Genomic DNA, 16555 nt, shown 5'->3' on the forward strand with positions numbered 1-16555 from the left:
TGCATCAAAAGTAAAAGTAAACATGAATTTTATCCAAAATTGCACAACAGAATTGTAATTGGGGGATTTCCTGCGGCGGCTCGTGGCTCATGGTGTTAACAGTGCAAACAGCACTACAAAGGGAGCTAACCGTGTTTACCTGAAGGTCGGGAAGGCGCTGTCAGCTGTAACCACTAGTGCAGCATGGCAGCCATTAGCTATTCACTGGGACACACAGACTGGGCTCACATGTGCTCACGGTCACACAGGGTAAGTAAATAAAGCGTGAAGAAGCTTGTATAACCACACACAGGGAGTTCATTATCATTACTGAACTAGCTATTTACATCTCAAATCATTGTCACAACGTGTTCTACTTCTATGACTGCTGACGCTCAATCTTCCGATGTCCTGCCCCTTGTTTAATTCGCCATCACCATTTCCCCCCCTTCTAACACACTAGCTCCCCTCTTGCCCTTTCCTTTGTCCCCTATCAAATTCTCCCTGACCGATATGTCCACTCCAGTCAATGCTCTTTTTTCCACTACAGTACACTTTATTCTACCTCTTCTCCTTGACAGGTCATGGCCAGTGTAATTGCGGCAGGTGTGACTGCAAGGAAGGATGGTCTGGGAAGAAGTGTGAGCATCCTCTCTCCTGCTCGCAGCCTGCGGAGAGCAGTCTGAAGAAGTGTCGCGGAACGTCCAATTTGCCCTGCTTCGGACGAGGTACCTGGTCTTCCCCTCCCGCTCCTGTTGCCATGGTTACTGCAGCGTGCTTGCACTCTATCTGTCGTCCCCTCTTGGTTTGGAACAGGCTGTTTCCAGTGTGTCACAGTCTGTCAAACCCTCCTTTGGAGGCAATAGTGGGCCCAGTAATCAATACCAATGGACCCCTTAAGCAAAATTAAAAGCAGTGGTGCACACAATATTATACATTATTCCTGCTTGTATGTCAGTGCCGTATATATTCATATAAGTGCACAGTTTTGTCTGGAACAGCTCTTTGGATAGAACGAACAGTGGGTCGATGTGTCTCTACTTATAACACCGCACCCCATACTTCATTAGTGGCCCGTCTGGAGAGTGGAAGCCTGTTTTCTTACAGCCTCCGGAGGCCAATCCTAATACTGATATCAGTCTCATGTACTCATCAAAGGCATCACTGGTAAAACCTGCACCATAAAAAAAAGATGGTTAAATGACTGGCATCCATGGCTGCCAAACAAAAAACATACATTTAATGTAAAATAACCTTTTTCAAATAAAGTACGAAAAACATAATTTTAAGGAATTTTTCATTTGCGGTTTTGCAGGGAAACACTTCCAAGAAAAAAGATTCTGGATTTCTTAGCCATGCAACCCTTGAGCCTGTTGATTGATGATTGTAAAAAGGAAGTGGGACACAGTAGTGTGTATTTCAGGGCTTGAAACCGCTTGGCTGTTTTGGTGTTACTTATTGTAAAGCAGGCCTGAGAGTTTATATATATTTATATAAGACCTCCTGTGGTACTTCTCCACAAATTGCTGTTTCGTGGATGAATTAAGAAACACATGTAAAACAGTGGCAACATTGTTTTTTTTATTTGTCGTTGATCAATAATTCTTGTGCACAAGTAAAACACCCACACTCTTACTATAATTAGTGGAATGCGAACAAAACACATTTTTGGGGATAAATTAAGGTACCAAACATGCAGGCAGTTCATTAACCGCTCAGCAGCCACATCAATTGATGCACAAACCAGTAATTAAGATTACACTGGACTACTACAAATGCACATAGCCAAGGGGGAAAGAAATTAAGAGAGGCTGTGCAGTCTACAATATATTGTGTTTAACCCAGAATCACATTCCAAGACAAGGGAGCCAAGTGAGCAAAAACGTATTGCGTTCATAGTCAGGTTACTGAGTCTAGCCGGGAGGAATAAAGACAAAAGACCACATTCCTGGCAGTTGAGTAAAAAAAAAAGAAGAAAGAAACGAAAAAACTGTCAATCATCTATTGTGCTGCTTACTTGAAATTAAATAATTTACAATGTTATTCATCCAGTCCACAGAGAGAAAAGCGAGCAGAATATATAGCGCTGCCTTGCCCCAGAGCTACCGTGATAACGTCCATGTTAGCAATGTTCTCTGACTGACTGACAACCTGCATTGTTCCAAGTAATATAAGATGAATTGTCCAGCAGCTGTGCAATGTACACTGAGGCATCCGCTGTATCTGTATTTTACTCTGATGCAGCAACCATAATCAATCAGTTTTACGATGCTGAACAGGGCATTGTTCAGTGCATCAGTTCGTTGTTCATTTTTGCTCCAAACATTGTTAGTTATCATCTGGAGAAAACAGATGATAACAGACGGTGTTTCCGTAATAGAATGAGATAAAAAAAGAAAGGGTGAAATGAGGCCTCCTGCATGCTGTTGGACTCACTTTAATAATGTCGGTGGTGGTGCGAGTGCAATGGTCACAACCTGCTCAGGGACGTGCAGGGTTAAGGTGGCGCATTTATTCCATGTGTCCTCTGACTGTCGGCGAAGTCAGTCATGCAAAATGTTTTCATCCGCTTCCAAATAAAAAAAACAAACAGAAGATAATTGTTTGTTTTATAACGGCCAAGGACGATCCCGACCCCCGCCTTGGAAAGCTGCTGATTAGATTAGAGAGCTGCAACCATAGACGTAAGTGGACGTAGCTGACATGGTGTCACCAATGGGTTTGTGTACTAATGTTTACCATCTATTAAATGAACATCATTCTGTATCGAAGAAGACTTGAAACTAGAGATTGAGACCAAAAACGTGTGTTTACATTGTTTATTGGGGTAATAAATCAAGTGGGAAATAGAGTCACCTTCCTATAGACCTTTATAGTCATCAGTCCTTTTTTCGCATGGCAGCGTTGACTGTGTTCACACGCATCCCTTAGTGTTCGGGGCGGCGTCTGTGTGCATGTGCATATGCATGTTTTCATAAGAAGCCCATTTGGTTTGTTGCTGGCAAGATGATAATTTCTAACAAGGAGCGGGTGCAGAGGGTTCGGTGAGATTCTTCCACAGGAGGCAAAGGATGTGCAGGTAAAGAGAGACTGGAAGAGTAATGGAGAGCAAGAGAGAGAGAGAGAGACAAACTGAAAGAGACAGATGTAGAAAATCACTTAGGCATGGATGAATTCGGCTGGTCTGAGGTGGCAGCTTCAACGGAAAAGCCTTGAAATTTGAAACAGCAGCTGTGGGGCTTTTCTGCCTTGTGCGTGGCACATTCTTTACTTCGCGGTATTTCCACAAGGAAACACCTGCTTTTAACATCTTTCTGCTGATTCCCAGGATTCCTTTCAACGACCCCTCAACTGTGGTCCGTAGTTGACATCAATTTTGTGTGTAAAATTGGTTTCTAATTAATCAATAACAAGCGTTGATTGCAGAGTTATACAAACCGAAATAACATTAGCCATTACGATTACAGTGTCTTAAAGTTGCATCGTTTCTAATGGTTGTAAAAACTGATTTTCTCTTAATTTGTTCCCTCTGTAAACATTGTGAACACGCGTTTACGAGTTTTACATTCACATCTCCGGAGAGTTATTGGCTGAAGTATACTGTATTTGGTGTGATGATCACAGAACAATAAATAAAATCAACTCAACAGAAAGGAGTGGCTACAAACCGCCAATCCATGCTGTTGAAAATCTCCAAAAATCCACGTTTAATCTTAGTCCCCATTGGTTTTCTGGATCTATTCTAAATTGTAGCCTAAATACAAGTATTTTCTTTCCAACCACAAAAATGGCAGCAGGGCGAACAGAGGTGCGTCTTTGCCAGTGTGTTAATTTCGCAGCTCTTCATAGCGAGAGGCGTGTCACAGCTGTGGCTCCGTTAATGCAAAGTAATGATTAAATAAATGAATGCAGACCAGCCAGCGCGCCACAATGTTGTTAATGGAACAAAAAACTGGCGTGTATTTTTACTGGAATCAGACCACTTTAATAAAAATGTGAACACTTAGAGAATCTAGTTTAGAGATGTGCACACGCATACTGACACAAAGACATGTCTGAAAGCACATGAACTCAATATTTTTGTATAACTTTATAGCTGTAGCTTTTAATTTGATTTGAAAAATCTTTAAACTCACATTTAAAAAAAAACAACATCTGCAGTTGAATGCAAACATGTTGCTTGATGTTGTTCACGTCAAGCACCATTTTTGCATTCAACAGTTTGAGGGTTAAATTAAAAACTTTGGAAGTGGCCCCTGGTTGTAATACAATAATAGCACATATGAAAGCTTTCTTCAAGCCGATGCAGAACTGTCTTTAAGCTTCTGACTATTGACCAGCGTGATGGAAAAAGACCTCTACCAATACCATATAACATTATTACAGAGTGCTAGGATACTGAAGTAAAGAAACTTGAGAAAGACCTTCATCTTTCATTGTTTATTCTCTAGTCAGAGTGCGATGCAGTCTGCTGGAGGACGAGCCGACTCTGCGGGATCTGCTAATGAACACAGATGTGCTAATGAACTTGAGAGGACCCCCTCTGACTACGTCTGACCTTTAATCATCTTGTTTGAAACTGGGTGTCATATAACTTCAGTCTTATCCCAGGTGCATTGAAAGGGTCTAAACACAGTCCTATTGTAAAATGACTAACACAGTGAACAGCAGGAGGGAGCTGGTATACAAATAAGTCTGATTGTGTAGTCGATGAGAAAATAATAATTCTTATAATAATTCTTAGGTTATTCCCTCAGTAGACATTGTAAGCACGTGTACATGTTCCTAATCTAGTTTGGAGTCTTCTTCGATACAGCAGGATTCATTAAATAAATTCACTTTGCGGGCGTACTGTGATTGACAGGTCTCTGCCGCTATCAGAGCCGTCGACGGCGTCTCTACGTCACTCCTCCTCAGTCCCACTGAGGCTGCAGTTGTAAGGAATAAGGGGAGGGCTGACATGACTGGCCGTTATCCAGCAGCCCACCCTGCCTGCCAGACCCTCACCTGTGTCTGCCCATCTTAACAAATTCAACATCAACACCCACCAACCCATGCGGGTGTAGAGGGGCTTGACGGGCGCCGGGATAATCGATGAGGCAGGGGTGTCGCGACATCACCGGTTACCACGGTAACAAAGTCCCCAGAACAGATGGCGGCATGCTGTGTGCGAAGCAGGAAGAGGGGTCGCTGGTCCTAAAAAGTGACAGTGATGTGATTTGGACAGGACATCGGATGACGCTGCCAGTCAGGCGGCTGTCTCGCAAAACTCGTGTCCATCACTATTTGTTGCCCCTGATTCCCTTGAGTGAGTCATCAGAAGATAAAAGGCAGGCACATGAACGTTATTTATATGTTTCAGGTGTTATTTAGCGGCACTTAATGCTAGATGGACCCAGCAGTGCCACAAGCAGGGGGAACACGGCCAGAGTGAATAATGTTTGTGCAGAAAGGACATGCCGAGCTTAGTGTCAACAGGAGAAAAAGAGAAACAGAGGCACTTAGGGAGCCGTGTTTTAGCCGTATGTCTTCACCGGGCCGGGAAATTCGCTTTGTGCACTAATCTTTCATGGCGGGGCAGCTTGCCCATTTGTAGCCCTTCCGGTTGTCTGTTCTCTGCAGAATTTGTGGGTTTATTTAAAAGATGTTCAACTGTTTGTGTGTGTGTGTGTGTGTGTGTGTGTGTTACTTGCTAATCAGAAAAGCACAGACAACCAACGCCGGTTTTATGGTAATGCCTTTGATTATGTAGTGTTATTGTTGAGATGGTAATGAAACATGCACACAGCATTCTCAGTAACGTTGCATCTAATGTATTATGACACCAACGATAAATAAACAAATTGCTTAAAACCTCTTAAGCCACAACGGCCCCCAGTTTGCAGCATATCTTTGATAGATATGCTGCAAAGCCCTCACGGTGAAACCCTCAGCGTGCCAGAGCCAAAGAATATCAACAAGAGAAACAGTTTTTTCACAAAAGTCAGCCAGTACAAACACGCTCTTGGCTTCTAGAAGCTTTTGTTCTTTGGTGGAAGGTTCAAAGGTTACGCGTCAGTCCGACCCTTTCACGTGCAGCTCAATCTCTTTTTTTGATGGAAATAGCTTAATTATAGTTATGGTGATTATTAAAATAAAATCCCAAATGATAATGTCATTTTCTTTTGGAATTTTGGAGTATACGTAAATATGAGTAAACACACAGAGGGACTCATTTTGGTTGAGCGCAGATAAGGATTATTGAATATTATTAAACAGCAGAAATGTGATCGTTGTTATTGGCGATGAACACTGCAGCTCTGGTCCTCTCTTTGGTCCGCCAGTTTAACTACAGACTTTCTCACCCAGAAGACGTGAACATCATCAATAACTCATCAATCCTGCTGCATTCCTTTCTTTCTGAGCTCATTATTGTTCATTCCCGCTCTTGAAGTATTACATGAATTAATTCATGCCCTTTTTTTTAATGATCTAAGTCATGCATGAATTCATGATAATTCCCCAAAATATGTCACACATGGTACGATGATGGACGAAAATAAAATTACTCTGACGAGCACTTCAGAAAACGACATTCCCTCACAGCTCCGTCCCTCCCTGCCGATGATTAACGAGCAGGAAAAGCTGCTCAGCCCCAAAGACACTTCAGAATAGATGGTGTTTTCCTAATGAGCTTCACCACTGGCATGTTCACTGGCTGAGTTCTCCCCCTGGCCTTCTTCACTGGCTGATCCCGACGTCTCAAGGTGTGTGTGTGTGTGTGTGTGTGCGTGGCCCGGATGTGCCATGTCGTCAGGCAGAGTGTAAACTCATGGTTGTGCAGCATGGAGCTTAACAACTGCGCCAAATTACGAGCGACACCTTGAGAACGGGAGGATGAGCGTGCCGCTTGAAGAACGCGATCCTGCCATGAATCACTGCTCGGACGTGAGATTTTGCGTGTGTTTTTGTAGGTCAGTGCCGGTGCGGACAGTGTACCTGCTACCCACCTGGGGACAGTCGTGTTCACGGCAAAAACTGTGAGTGTGACGACCGTCAGTGCGAGGACATCGGGGGAGAGATCTGCGGAGGTGAGAGCACGTACACACACACACACACACACACACACACACACACACTCATCTGTGTGTGCGTTAGGGCCTGCTCAGGTTTATCGGCTGGATTCGCTCAATCGCTGTCGACATTGTTAGCTGGCCTTTGGCTCAGCCGGGCCGCAGGCTGTAGATATGCCCTGAATTTAATCTGACCACCCTTTCAGATTTATAATATCTTAATCTGGATTATTTTGGAGTATTAATACTTTTTTCTTTTAGATGATATGAGGTTACTGTCATAATTTGTCTTCTGCAGTTATCCGCCCACTACTCTCTGCTGCCGCCTCAGGGTTTATATTTATGAACGCATCAGGGGAACATCCTCCTTTGCACCCGACGACTGTAACACCGACTGAACGCAATTCTCTTGTTTATTTCCGTCAGTGCCGTGTCCTTTTGAACCCTCCCATCTCAGATTTTTTTTAGCACTGGTTGGTTTGTCACCATTCCCTGTTTTTGTCCTAGAAGAGCATTGCTCTTATGAGATGGTGTTAGAAGCTATTTTAATATTACATTTATTCCCGGGGCCCCAAAAAGCCTGAAAACTAAGGATCACATCCGCCAGAAGCTTGAGCCGTTTAAAAAGTTTGCATATTCGCATTGTATTTTGATGGAGTTCAACCACCACGGTGGGCTGTTTTCTGTGCGATTGCAGTGAGAGTTTTTTTAGAATGTGCTATTGCTGTGACTGAGAATAGCTGCAGAGGCTCAGGGGTAACAGAGACCTTATATTCCCATTTTATATCAACGAGAACATGAATCGGCCATACATCCTCTGATGCGCTTACACCCCTCACGTAATTATTGCAGAGGAAACTGCACGCGCTTTGTGTGCACACATACCCGCACCCACTTTGAAATACTGCCAGGAGCAGACGCCGAATTTGAAGATCAATACGGTGTGATCCTATCTGCTCTCTTTGATATCCACAGCCCCCCGACACCCGACCCCCACCCCAACAGCCTAGTGCTGAGCTGGAAATTCCTTCAAGTCTTCAAAGCTTTGGTCTGAGGTCTCAGGGAAGTTTGGGCTCTTAATATGAGCCATTTAGGCACAACCGCTGTAATGGGTGGATGCGCCAAAAACATTAGAGATTGATGCTCAATTGAAATTGATGTTTTCCTTTTTCATCTGGTGCTGTTCCTGATGTCAGACAGGAACAGAGAGAAGGGATCACAGTGTTCCTAAAGAAAAGGTACTCCTCACCCAAATATAATCTTTACTTTAATTTACAGTATAATTTTCTTAATTTGACTGTATTTTCTGTTACAATAGTTCAGGGATTCCCAAATAGGGGTGCAGGCACCCCTGGGGGTGCGCAAGCGGCCTCTAGGACAGGAAACATTCAGTAATAATTCAATAGGTAAAAAATGAATAGGGTTTTTACACAAATAGAGACATAGAATTATAAAACTACCCTTTGCCAGGTTACAATTAAAAATGTACAATTTATCAAATAAATACACTTCAGCTCCTCCTTTTACGTACACACTAGCTAACGTTAGCCTAGTTTGTGCAGCTAACATCAGCTAACAGCTAAGCTTTTCAGAAACATTTATAAAACATGCTGAAATCGGGAAACATCTGAAGCTATCAGTCCCCAGAGAGGAGAGGGACGGAGAGGGACAGAGAGGGACAGAGAGACAGGAACAGAGAGTTAATAATCACGTCTCTTAAGGCTGCCGCATGCGTCTGCGTCTTTACGCACAGTCGTGTCGACGCACTAGTTTCTATTCATGGTTCAAAAAGTCTTGCGTGCGTTGCAAAGCAATTCACAACTATAGGTGGAGTAAACCTTTTTATCGAAGACGACCTAGAGAGGCACGTCTTTGTGTGTGGAAGTCGGTTTGTTTATTTATTGTGGTAGTTTGTAGAAGTGGTCATGTTTATGGATTTATTCCGACAAAAGATCTTCAATCTGAATTATTCTCTCGCAATTATTCTTGCAAAAATTCTTTGTTAATAAAGGCGGTACTGTGCTATGAAACCAGAGATGTGAGACTCCGTAAAGGACGTAGTTAGCAGACCAATCGCAGCCTTGGCTGGCGTAGCCTTTGACGCTAGTCCAGAAAAATTGGTCGACGCATGCAAGGAGGTGTGAAAAGTCACGCAAGGAACACGCAAGGGGCTCTTGCGTCTGGGTGTCCTTGTCTCTCTGAGAAGCATAAACCAGGCTTTACTCGCTAACGTTAGCCCTCTCTCTCTGTGAAGCCCTCAGATGGATTCCTCTCTTTCTATTCATACCTGTTTCTGAGACTATGCATGTCCCATTATTTGTTCTTTATATGTTTTATTGTGTTTAAGTCATTTCAAATTCCCCTACCTCCGAAAGTCAGTCGTGATGTGTAACTTTACATATATATTATATTTACATATATAATAATAATTTAGCTGCTATGGTTAATTGTAAATGGCATATGATGCAATCTGCCTCTGAGCCTGTGCCTGTGTCCTTGTCCTACTTATTGCTCCTTTAAAGAGAGTTTATTGAAACTTTGTTTCAAGGGTATTTATGTAGTTTTTTCTGCTTTGTCCTGATTCAGAATGAATATGATACAATGTTGTAGTTGACCTGTTCGTTCTGTGTTCACACTGCAACATTTAACAGTGGACTAAATATTGTAAACAAACATCACGTGTGAGCAAACTGTTCTGTCATTGGTCCAATTTGAATGCAGCTATAAATAGACTTTGGTGTTGGGGATTGGGGGGGCGGCATGGACCCAGTTGGGATGTAGGAGGGGGTGCGTGGCATAAAGAATTTGGGAACTGCTGCAATAGTTCATCTGTTTTCAATTTGATCACAGACATTTCTGTTTCCACTAAACGTTCATGTTTCTTTGAAATCTGCTATAAAATCGAAACAACATGACATGTGCACAGCTTTTCAAAAGAGTAAACAGACAGACAGATTTCTCCCAAACTCTGACAACAATGAGGAGATTCCATTTGAGTCACTTTGTTCACTGTTTAATCCGCTGCCTCTCTCTCTCTCTTGAGACATCAGATGCTCAGATTATTTGCATCCATTCTTGAATCAGTCTATTTACGTCTCCCAGCACTGATTTCTTTTTAAATGTTTATTTTCTGCCTGAGCATTTTGTATCAGTGGCGCAGTGCAGCATCAGAGAGTAAATGTCTCCTTTAAAGGGGGGATGCAGCATTTATGTAGGTGAATGGCTCACCGTGGCTCATTGTGTGCCGAGCTGTCTTTCAACACAACTCTTTCTTGAGGTTTGCAGGGAGAGCCAGTCTGAGCACCAAGCACACACACAGTCACACACACACAGAAATGCTAAGCTAAGTCGGTATACTCAGAGGCCTGCAGTGAGAAGCTGGGGATCAAACGGGAAAGTAACATTATGTTACCTATAGACAGCCGAACAGGGGGGGAAGTGACAAGTGACACGGGCTTCGTGTATTTAATGCAATTACTAAGTGTTAGTCAGCTCGGGCCACACTTGGCTCTCAAGGGTTTCATCCAAACGGCAAGAAGGAGAGGAGGGAGCAGCCAGATATCCTCTTTGCACTCTGCCATCGAGGCCCCAGTGCTCATTGCTCAGGATTTAGAAAATCTTGTCCAATGTATATAGTATGTTTTTCTTTGTTTATATTTTGTTTGTAGATGTCGGATTTTGGAATTTATATGGTGTGTTATAATACATTCTTTCCATTGTGTGTTCAATAGATGTATATCTCTAGCTAGCCACTGTATGTCTACCCTGCTGCTGGTAGAAAGTTTGTATTAAAAAAGTTTGATTATCCATCTATTGCAAAGCACTGTGGCATGGCATCACAGATGACACAATATATCCACATTAAACAAAACATGATCACATTAAAGATTTCCTGATTCCTGCGTCTAAATCAGAAATAGAGCCAATAATGGAAAAAAGATTCCGGAAGGATCCTAATTATTGTCACTAAAAGTGAAGTGCGGTGGGACAGAGTGGGGGCGACTTGAAATCCACTTGTTTCTCGGGCGCGGGCAGTTTCAAAATAAATTCTTCTTCAGATTCTTTAAACAAGTAACGGGTGACGTTCCCTTGTTCATGAAGTCAGGACTGCTTTGGAGCCACAGAGTGTGCATGGAGGCTCAACATCCTCACCCTGGCTTTTACAAACTGCGTGCTTTCCTTTCTCACAGACAAGAACTCTCTGCATACAGCACAGACCTTTAAACACTCGATCCGCCACTGCCCCCCTCCCTCCCACTGTCCATCTCTAAACGGCATGGCACAATGCACGCTCTGTGAAAGGCAGGTGCAGACTCATTGAATGAGAGCCAGGTTGCCGCTCCTCTAAAGCAATTAACTGCTCTCCCAGGCAGGATGATTGAGGCGGCCATGCATGACCTGTCACGGCTGCCAATTCACTCCGACAGCTAACTTTCATTAATAATCTCCCAACAACACCAGCGCGCGCACACACACACATGGCTCTGACACACCTTCCCGCCTACCTCTGTTTGAACAGCAAAAAAAGAAAAGAAAAAGGTGTCATGAAGCAATATGAGCTGTAGAATTGTCCGCTGCAGAGTTGGCGTTGAGCTTTTATTTTGTACAAGCTGTGCCTCTAAAGATAATGGAGATTTTGATTCCTTCATCATCCATTTAAAGGCGGATTTCCTCTAGCTCCATTCAGTCTGAAAACTGGGATGATATACTCTGTATATACGGGGTGGAGATGAGGTGTCTGGTGGTACTACAGCAGATACTTCTCTGCAGCTGACAGATTAGGACGTGGACTTGGAGGTTGGACTCAAGTTGCACACAAAGACAAAAAAATATCTTGGGAGCATCTCTGCAGGTTATTAAGTGATAAGAGGAATTAGATGGACCCAGCGTTTTCATACAATATGATGTAATCTATGTTTATGTCATGATTGCAATACATTCCACTTACCTTGAATTATTAAAGTCAATATCCATTTTTAGGGGGCAAATACAACCGTTTTATTTCATAGGAAAGTTTTCGTGATGTTTTTTCCAATTGTTTACCTGAATACCAAACCACTGATAGCCCTCCGAGCCACGGATATAACATGAAAAGTGAGATTGTTCACACAATGTGGGCGGGTGGCGTATCGAACAAACACGGCACTTCGTTCCAAGAGACATCTGTTAATGTCCGGAGCAAAACTAAAAATAGCATTTTGGAGCATTTGTTGCTTATTGGATACTGTTTACAACTTCAACCATTTGGTCCTGAAAGAAGTACATTTTCCTTCAAAATGTAATTGAGAGTTCAGGTTAATTGTACACATATTTAATTATATATGAAAGTGGGTTGGAGCAAAAACTGTATTCTAAAAAAAAAGGATAATAGGAAATTGATGGAAATGCTTTTTCTAATTGACATTTCAGTAAAACAAAAATAATTGTAAAAACTCTTCAAATTTGTGCCTCGATACATTTTTATTACATTATAGTGCATCGTCTTCGGCGGACTGTGTGACCTGTCAAGTCTCAGTTGAGCTGTGTGAATGTCCAATAGCAATATCTAGGATGATGGAAATGATGTGAAAATGCATCAACTTATCTTCCACCTGACACGTGTAAATAGATGTGTGAACACAATGGAGTCAGTCAATGATGCCTCTGCATGATACGAGTGAGTTGTATTGGAGTAAGCCCTCGGTGAGTGAGTAGCCGTCAGAGATCAAGGCAGGAATAATCGTGTGTGTGTGTGTGTGTGTGTGTCACACTGTCAGCTATTGGAACAACATCCTTCAGCCAATTAAGCATCCCTGGTTTGTTTGGTGTGTGTCGACGTCTGCCTTTGCCTTCCTTTGTTTCTTTCCATCGTTCCGCGAGATCTATAAAGAACAGGACGAGGCCAGCGATGACGGCTCCCTTTCACGTCCCTGGAGACAAAACAATGAACAATGAACCTCTCCCGTCTTCCCGCGGCTCGGCCTCCTTGTGCCTCCTGTTGCTGTCAAAGTTCACTGTCAACTGTGTTTGTGTGCCGCTTTTTTCTTTAACGTTCACTCCATCTATGAAGGCCTTCACGGTTGTCGTTGTTGTCGTTGTTGTTTTTTCTCTTTTCCGGTTGCGCGACTCTCTTGCGGCCGCGCTCCGTGTTCCGCCCCCCTGCCGTCCGCCGCCAGGTCACGGCTACTGTTCGTGCGGACGCTGCATCTGCGAGGACGGCTGGTTCGGGAAGCTGTGCCAGTTCCAGAGGTCCTGCGACATGAGCGACGTCCAGAGCAAAGAGCTGTGCGAGACTTCGGACGGAGTCCTGTGCAGCGGGAAAGGTCAGCGGGAGGCTTTCCACTGCTGATACAGTCAACAAGGTTCCCATTAAACCCACGGGAAATTACTTTGCACTTAGTCGTACAAAAGTAGGGATACCAAACAAAGAATAAATCAAGGAATAATACTGCTTTGAAAATATTACCAAATGTAACTCGCCAAATGTTGTTGTTAATAATAAAAGAATAAAAGAACTCGTAACGCAGACAAACGCCCCTTATACATTTTAAATGATCAGACAGCCTCTTATATCACTGGATTATCATTATGATGAGTACTCTGTAGCTTCTTTTATTTGAGATATTTTGGGGAATTTCCATCTACTACAGCATTCTAACTTGTTATTTTGAATCTTCAAAGCCACACAGCAAAATAACTGTAGTGGAATAAAAACTGCACTTCTAATGTAAAAGTGCAACAACAACAAAGGCTTTTCTGCTGATGGAACCTGTGGCCTTTCTTCCCCCGACTTTCTTAAGAGGCTTAACATCCCTTTGTACGTCCTTTCTCTACAGTATATCACCCCACCCCATGTATAACTGAGATTGAGCAATTTGGTAGTTCCATTCAGTGCTTTCGCCGGATTATAATTCTTGTCTCACTTCCTTTCTGGAGAACGACTCAAAATGTATCAACCTACACATCGATATGTTTTACGTCACAGACACTTAAAACACTTAAAACATTTCACCTTCGTGAAATGAATGAATTGTGACAAAACAAAAATATCAAGGTGTACAGCTTGGATTTGAAATGGGAAAAGTTGATTAACAACATAATGTGTGTGTGTGTGTGTGTGTGTGTGTGTGTGTGTGTGTTGCAGGTTCTTGTCACTGTGGCAAATGTATCTGTTCCCCCCAAGACTGGTGGGTGTCTGGAGAGTACTGTGAGTGTGACGACCGAGAGTGCGACAAACATGATGGTCTCACCTGCACAGGTAGGGTGGGACATGCAGTTCACACCAACACACACACACACACACACACACACACACACACACACACACACACACACACACAAACACACCATTGTATCCGTAGTATTTGAAGCAATCCCTCTAACGTGAACAGCGAGGATTCTCTCTACAGAGCTTCTCTCTCTAAATAGCAGCTTATCCACAGGAGCCGTCGTCTCCCCGCTGATAATGAAAAATCTCAGTACGTTTTTGTAATTATTGTTGCCCCCGAGCCCGTCAGGATCTGGACAGCTCTTCAGAGGTGTTTCTTGTCGTTACTTTATGACTCCAAATGTCAGCCTTAATGCCATTCAGATGAGCATCGGGGGCTCCAAATGGAGGCAGGAGTTGATTAAAAAAATGGAATGACTTTGATTCTGGAGACGTCCCCGATCCTTCAGAGCTGTAAAACGCAGCATCTGGGGAAAATTCATCAATGCGATTTTCCAATAACCTGAAAATGTGTATTAGTAACGCAGTAACACAAGTGTCTGTTGGTTTGAGTGAACGGAGCCTTGGAGAGCGTAAGTGCAATCAGACAACCTCCAGAGGCTTAATATTCATTTTCTCATTAAAACATCAAAACCAATGTTGAATCATCTACTAGCAAGACCCTACGCTTGATTTATCTAATTTCTCTGTGTCAAAAGCTATTTTAAAAAAACGATGAGCTCTACCACTGCAATGGGGGAAACACTCCTTAAAATCATGAAAACACACACATCATGCAGGGCTTTTTTTTGTCCCACATACACTCTCACGGTGCTGAAAATACGGTGCTGATGGAAGAATTACTGAGGCATTTGCCTGTTTGAAAATAGAAAATGGTGTAAACAGACAAATCGAAAGGAGCAAACAATATGAATCCTGACAAAAAATAAGACTTAAATTAAAGAAATACAACCAAATTACTCAAACAAAGAACAAGTACCTTCAAATTCTGTTAAAGTAAATTACTAATTTTATTGAATTAGGATTTTAAAACTGCGTTCAAATTGATGTCTAATAATTCTCAGTTTAAAATAGTTAAATCACTCGGCTGTATGTGCGAGACCTCGTTGTGAAGGACGGAAGTTGGAATGTTTTGAGAGACAGACTTGAAGGATTGTTGGTTTTGGGGCTTTTAAGGGCTTTACTGACAATGAGACGAACAAACAGAGCGGCCAGACTTTTCCTTCAATGATGGAGAAGCTGCTGTCTAATCTGCTCCTTGGATTCACAAGATCAACAAGCGGTTAAGCTGACTTTTATTGTTCCTCTTCTCACCTACAGCACTTCCCCATCTGTGCTCTGGCACCAAAAAGCAGTCTGGTTGAAAAGTCTTACTTTAGGAACCTAAATGACCATAAAGCGGGTATATTTCAGGGCGGGGCCACCTGGTGATTGAAGGGTTGCTACCGCAGCGTTGTCCCCTCTGGGAGTCGTTCATGCCGTTTTTATTAGAACTTTCATGAAAGTTTTGGTCGCCCGACAATTATTTATTAGTTATTGCTTTTTTTAAACTAAGATGGATCAAACTCCAGGCTTCAAAACTGTAGCCGACAAACTAATGTGTGACTATATTCTTTATGGCGGTCTGAGTTCTCAGGGTGGATGTCTGTCTTTTTCCCCCTCTTAATCAAACCAGTGCTTTCTCTCCTCTTCTGTGTTGGCACAAGCCGCGTGGAACCGCAGAAGCGTCCACAGCAGGGAACCCAATGGGGCAGAGAAATCCAACCCGGTCATAAAGCCCGGTGTGAAAAGAGGAACCTTGTTAAAGGTTCCGGCATGGCGGCGGCGCAGCTCTCAATTGACACCTTCTCTTCTCACATTGCCCTCACAGGGAACGGCTTGTGCAGTTGCGGCAACTGCGAGTGCTGGGACGGCTGGACGGGCAACGCATGCGAGATCTGGGTGGGAGAAGAGTACTGAAGGGGGGGGGAGAGGCCCGGAGCAACCGGACGCAGCAGCGCTGATCGTCACCACCAGGCTGGTTAAAAAGCACCGCAGGAAGGAGAAGACCAAACTAAACCTGGATTTCATTCTGCATATCACTAACAGCATTCATTATTTTATTGTACTGGTTACAAGTGATCCTTATTGTAGGTGTGGAAGAAACATATTACCGTGCAAACATCGGTTTCTAAAACAGCTTTATGTATATTTCATTGTTTTATTCATAATGTAGGAACGCTTAGTCCATGTGGACACACATGATACGATGCAATGACCCGTCCAGATGTTGGAAAGGAAACAATTATTAAAGTCGTGTTTATTTTTAATAATGTAG

General features: G+C 43.0%; 1 protein-coding gene across 1 annotated transcript in view; it reads left to right on the forward strand.

Annotated features, from left to right (window-relative positions):
* itgbl1 (integrin, beta-like 1) overlaps positions 1-16550 on the forward strand; it is a 30594-nt gene extending 14044 nt beyond the window's left edge. Inside the window, exons 7-11 of the mRNA XM_078090799.1 lie at positions 561-707; positions 6933-7049; positions 13187-13333; positions 14155-14268; positions 16109-16550. Coding sequence (XP_077946925.1) covers positions 561-707; positions 6933-7049; positions 13187-13333; positions 14155-14268; positions 16109-16197 — 614 coding nt within the window. The 3' untranslated portion in view covers positions 16198-16550. The remainder of the gene's footprint in view (positions 1-560; positions 708-6932; positions 7050-13186; positions 13334-14154; positions 14269-16108) is intronic.
* The last annotated feature ends 5 nt before the right edge of the window (positions 16551-16555 follow it).

Source organism: Gasterosteus aculeatus, chromosome 16, assembly GCF_964276395.1.
Source record: "Gasterosteus aculeatus chromosome 16, fGasAcu3.hap1.1, whole genome shotgun sequence".
NCBI lineage: Eukaryota > Metazoa > Chordata > Actinopteri > Perciformes > Gasterosteidae > Gasterosteus > Gasterosteus aculeatus.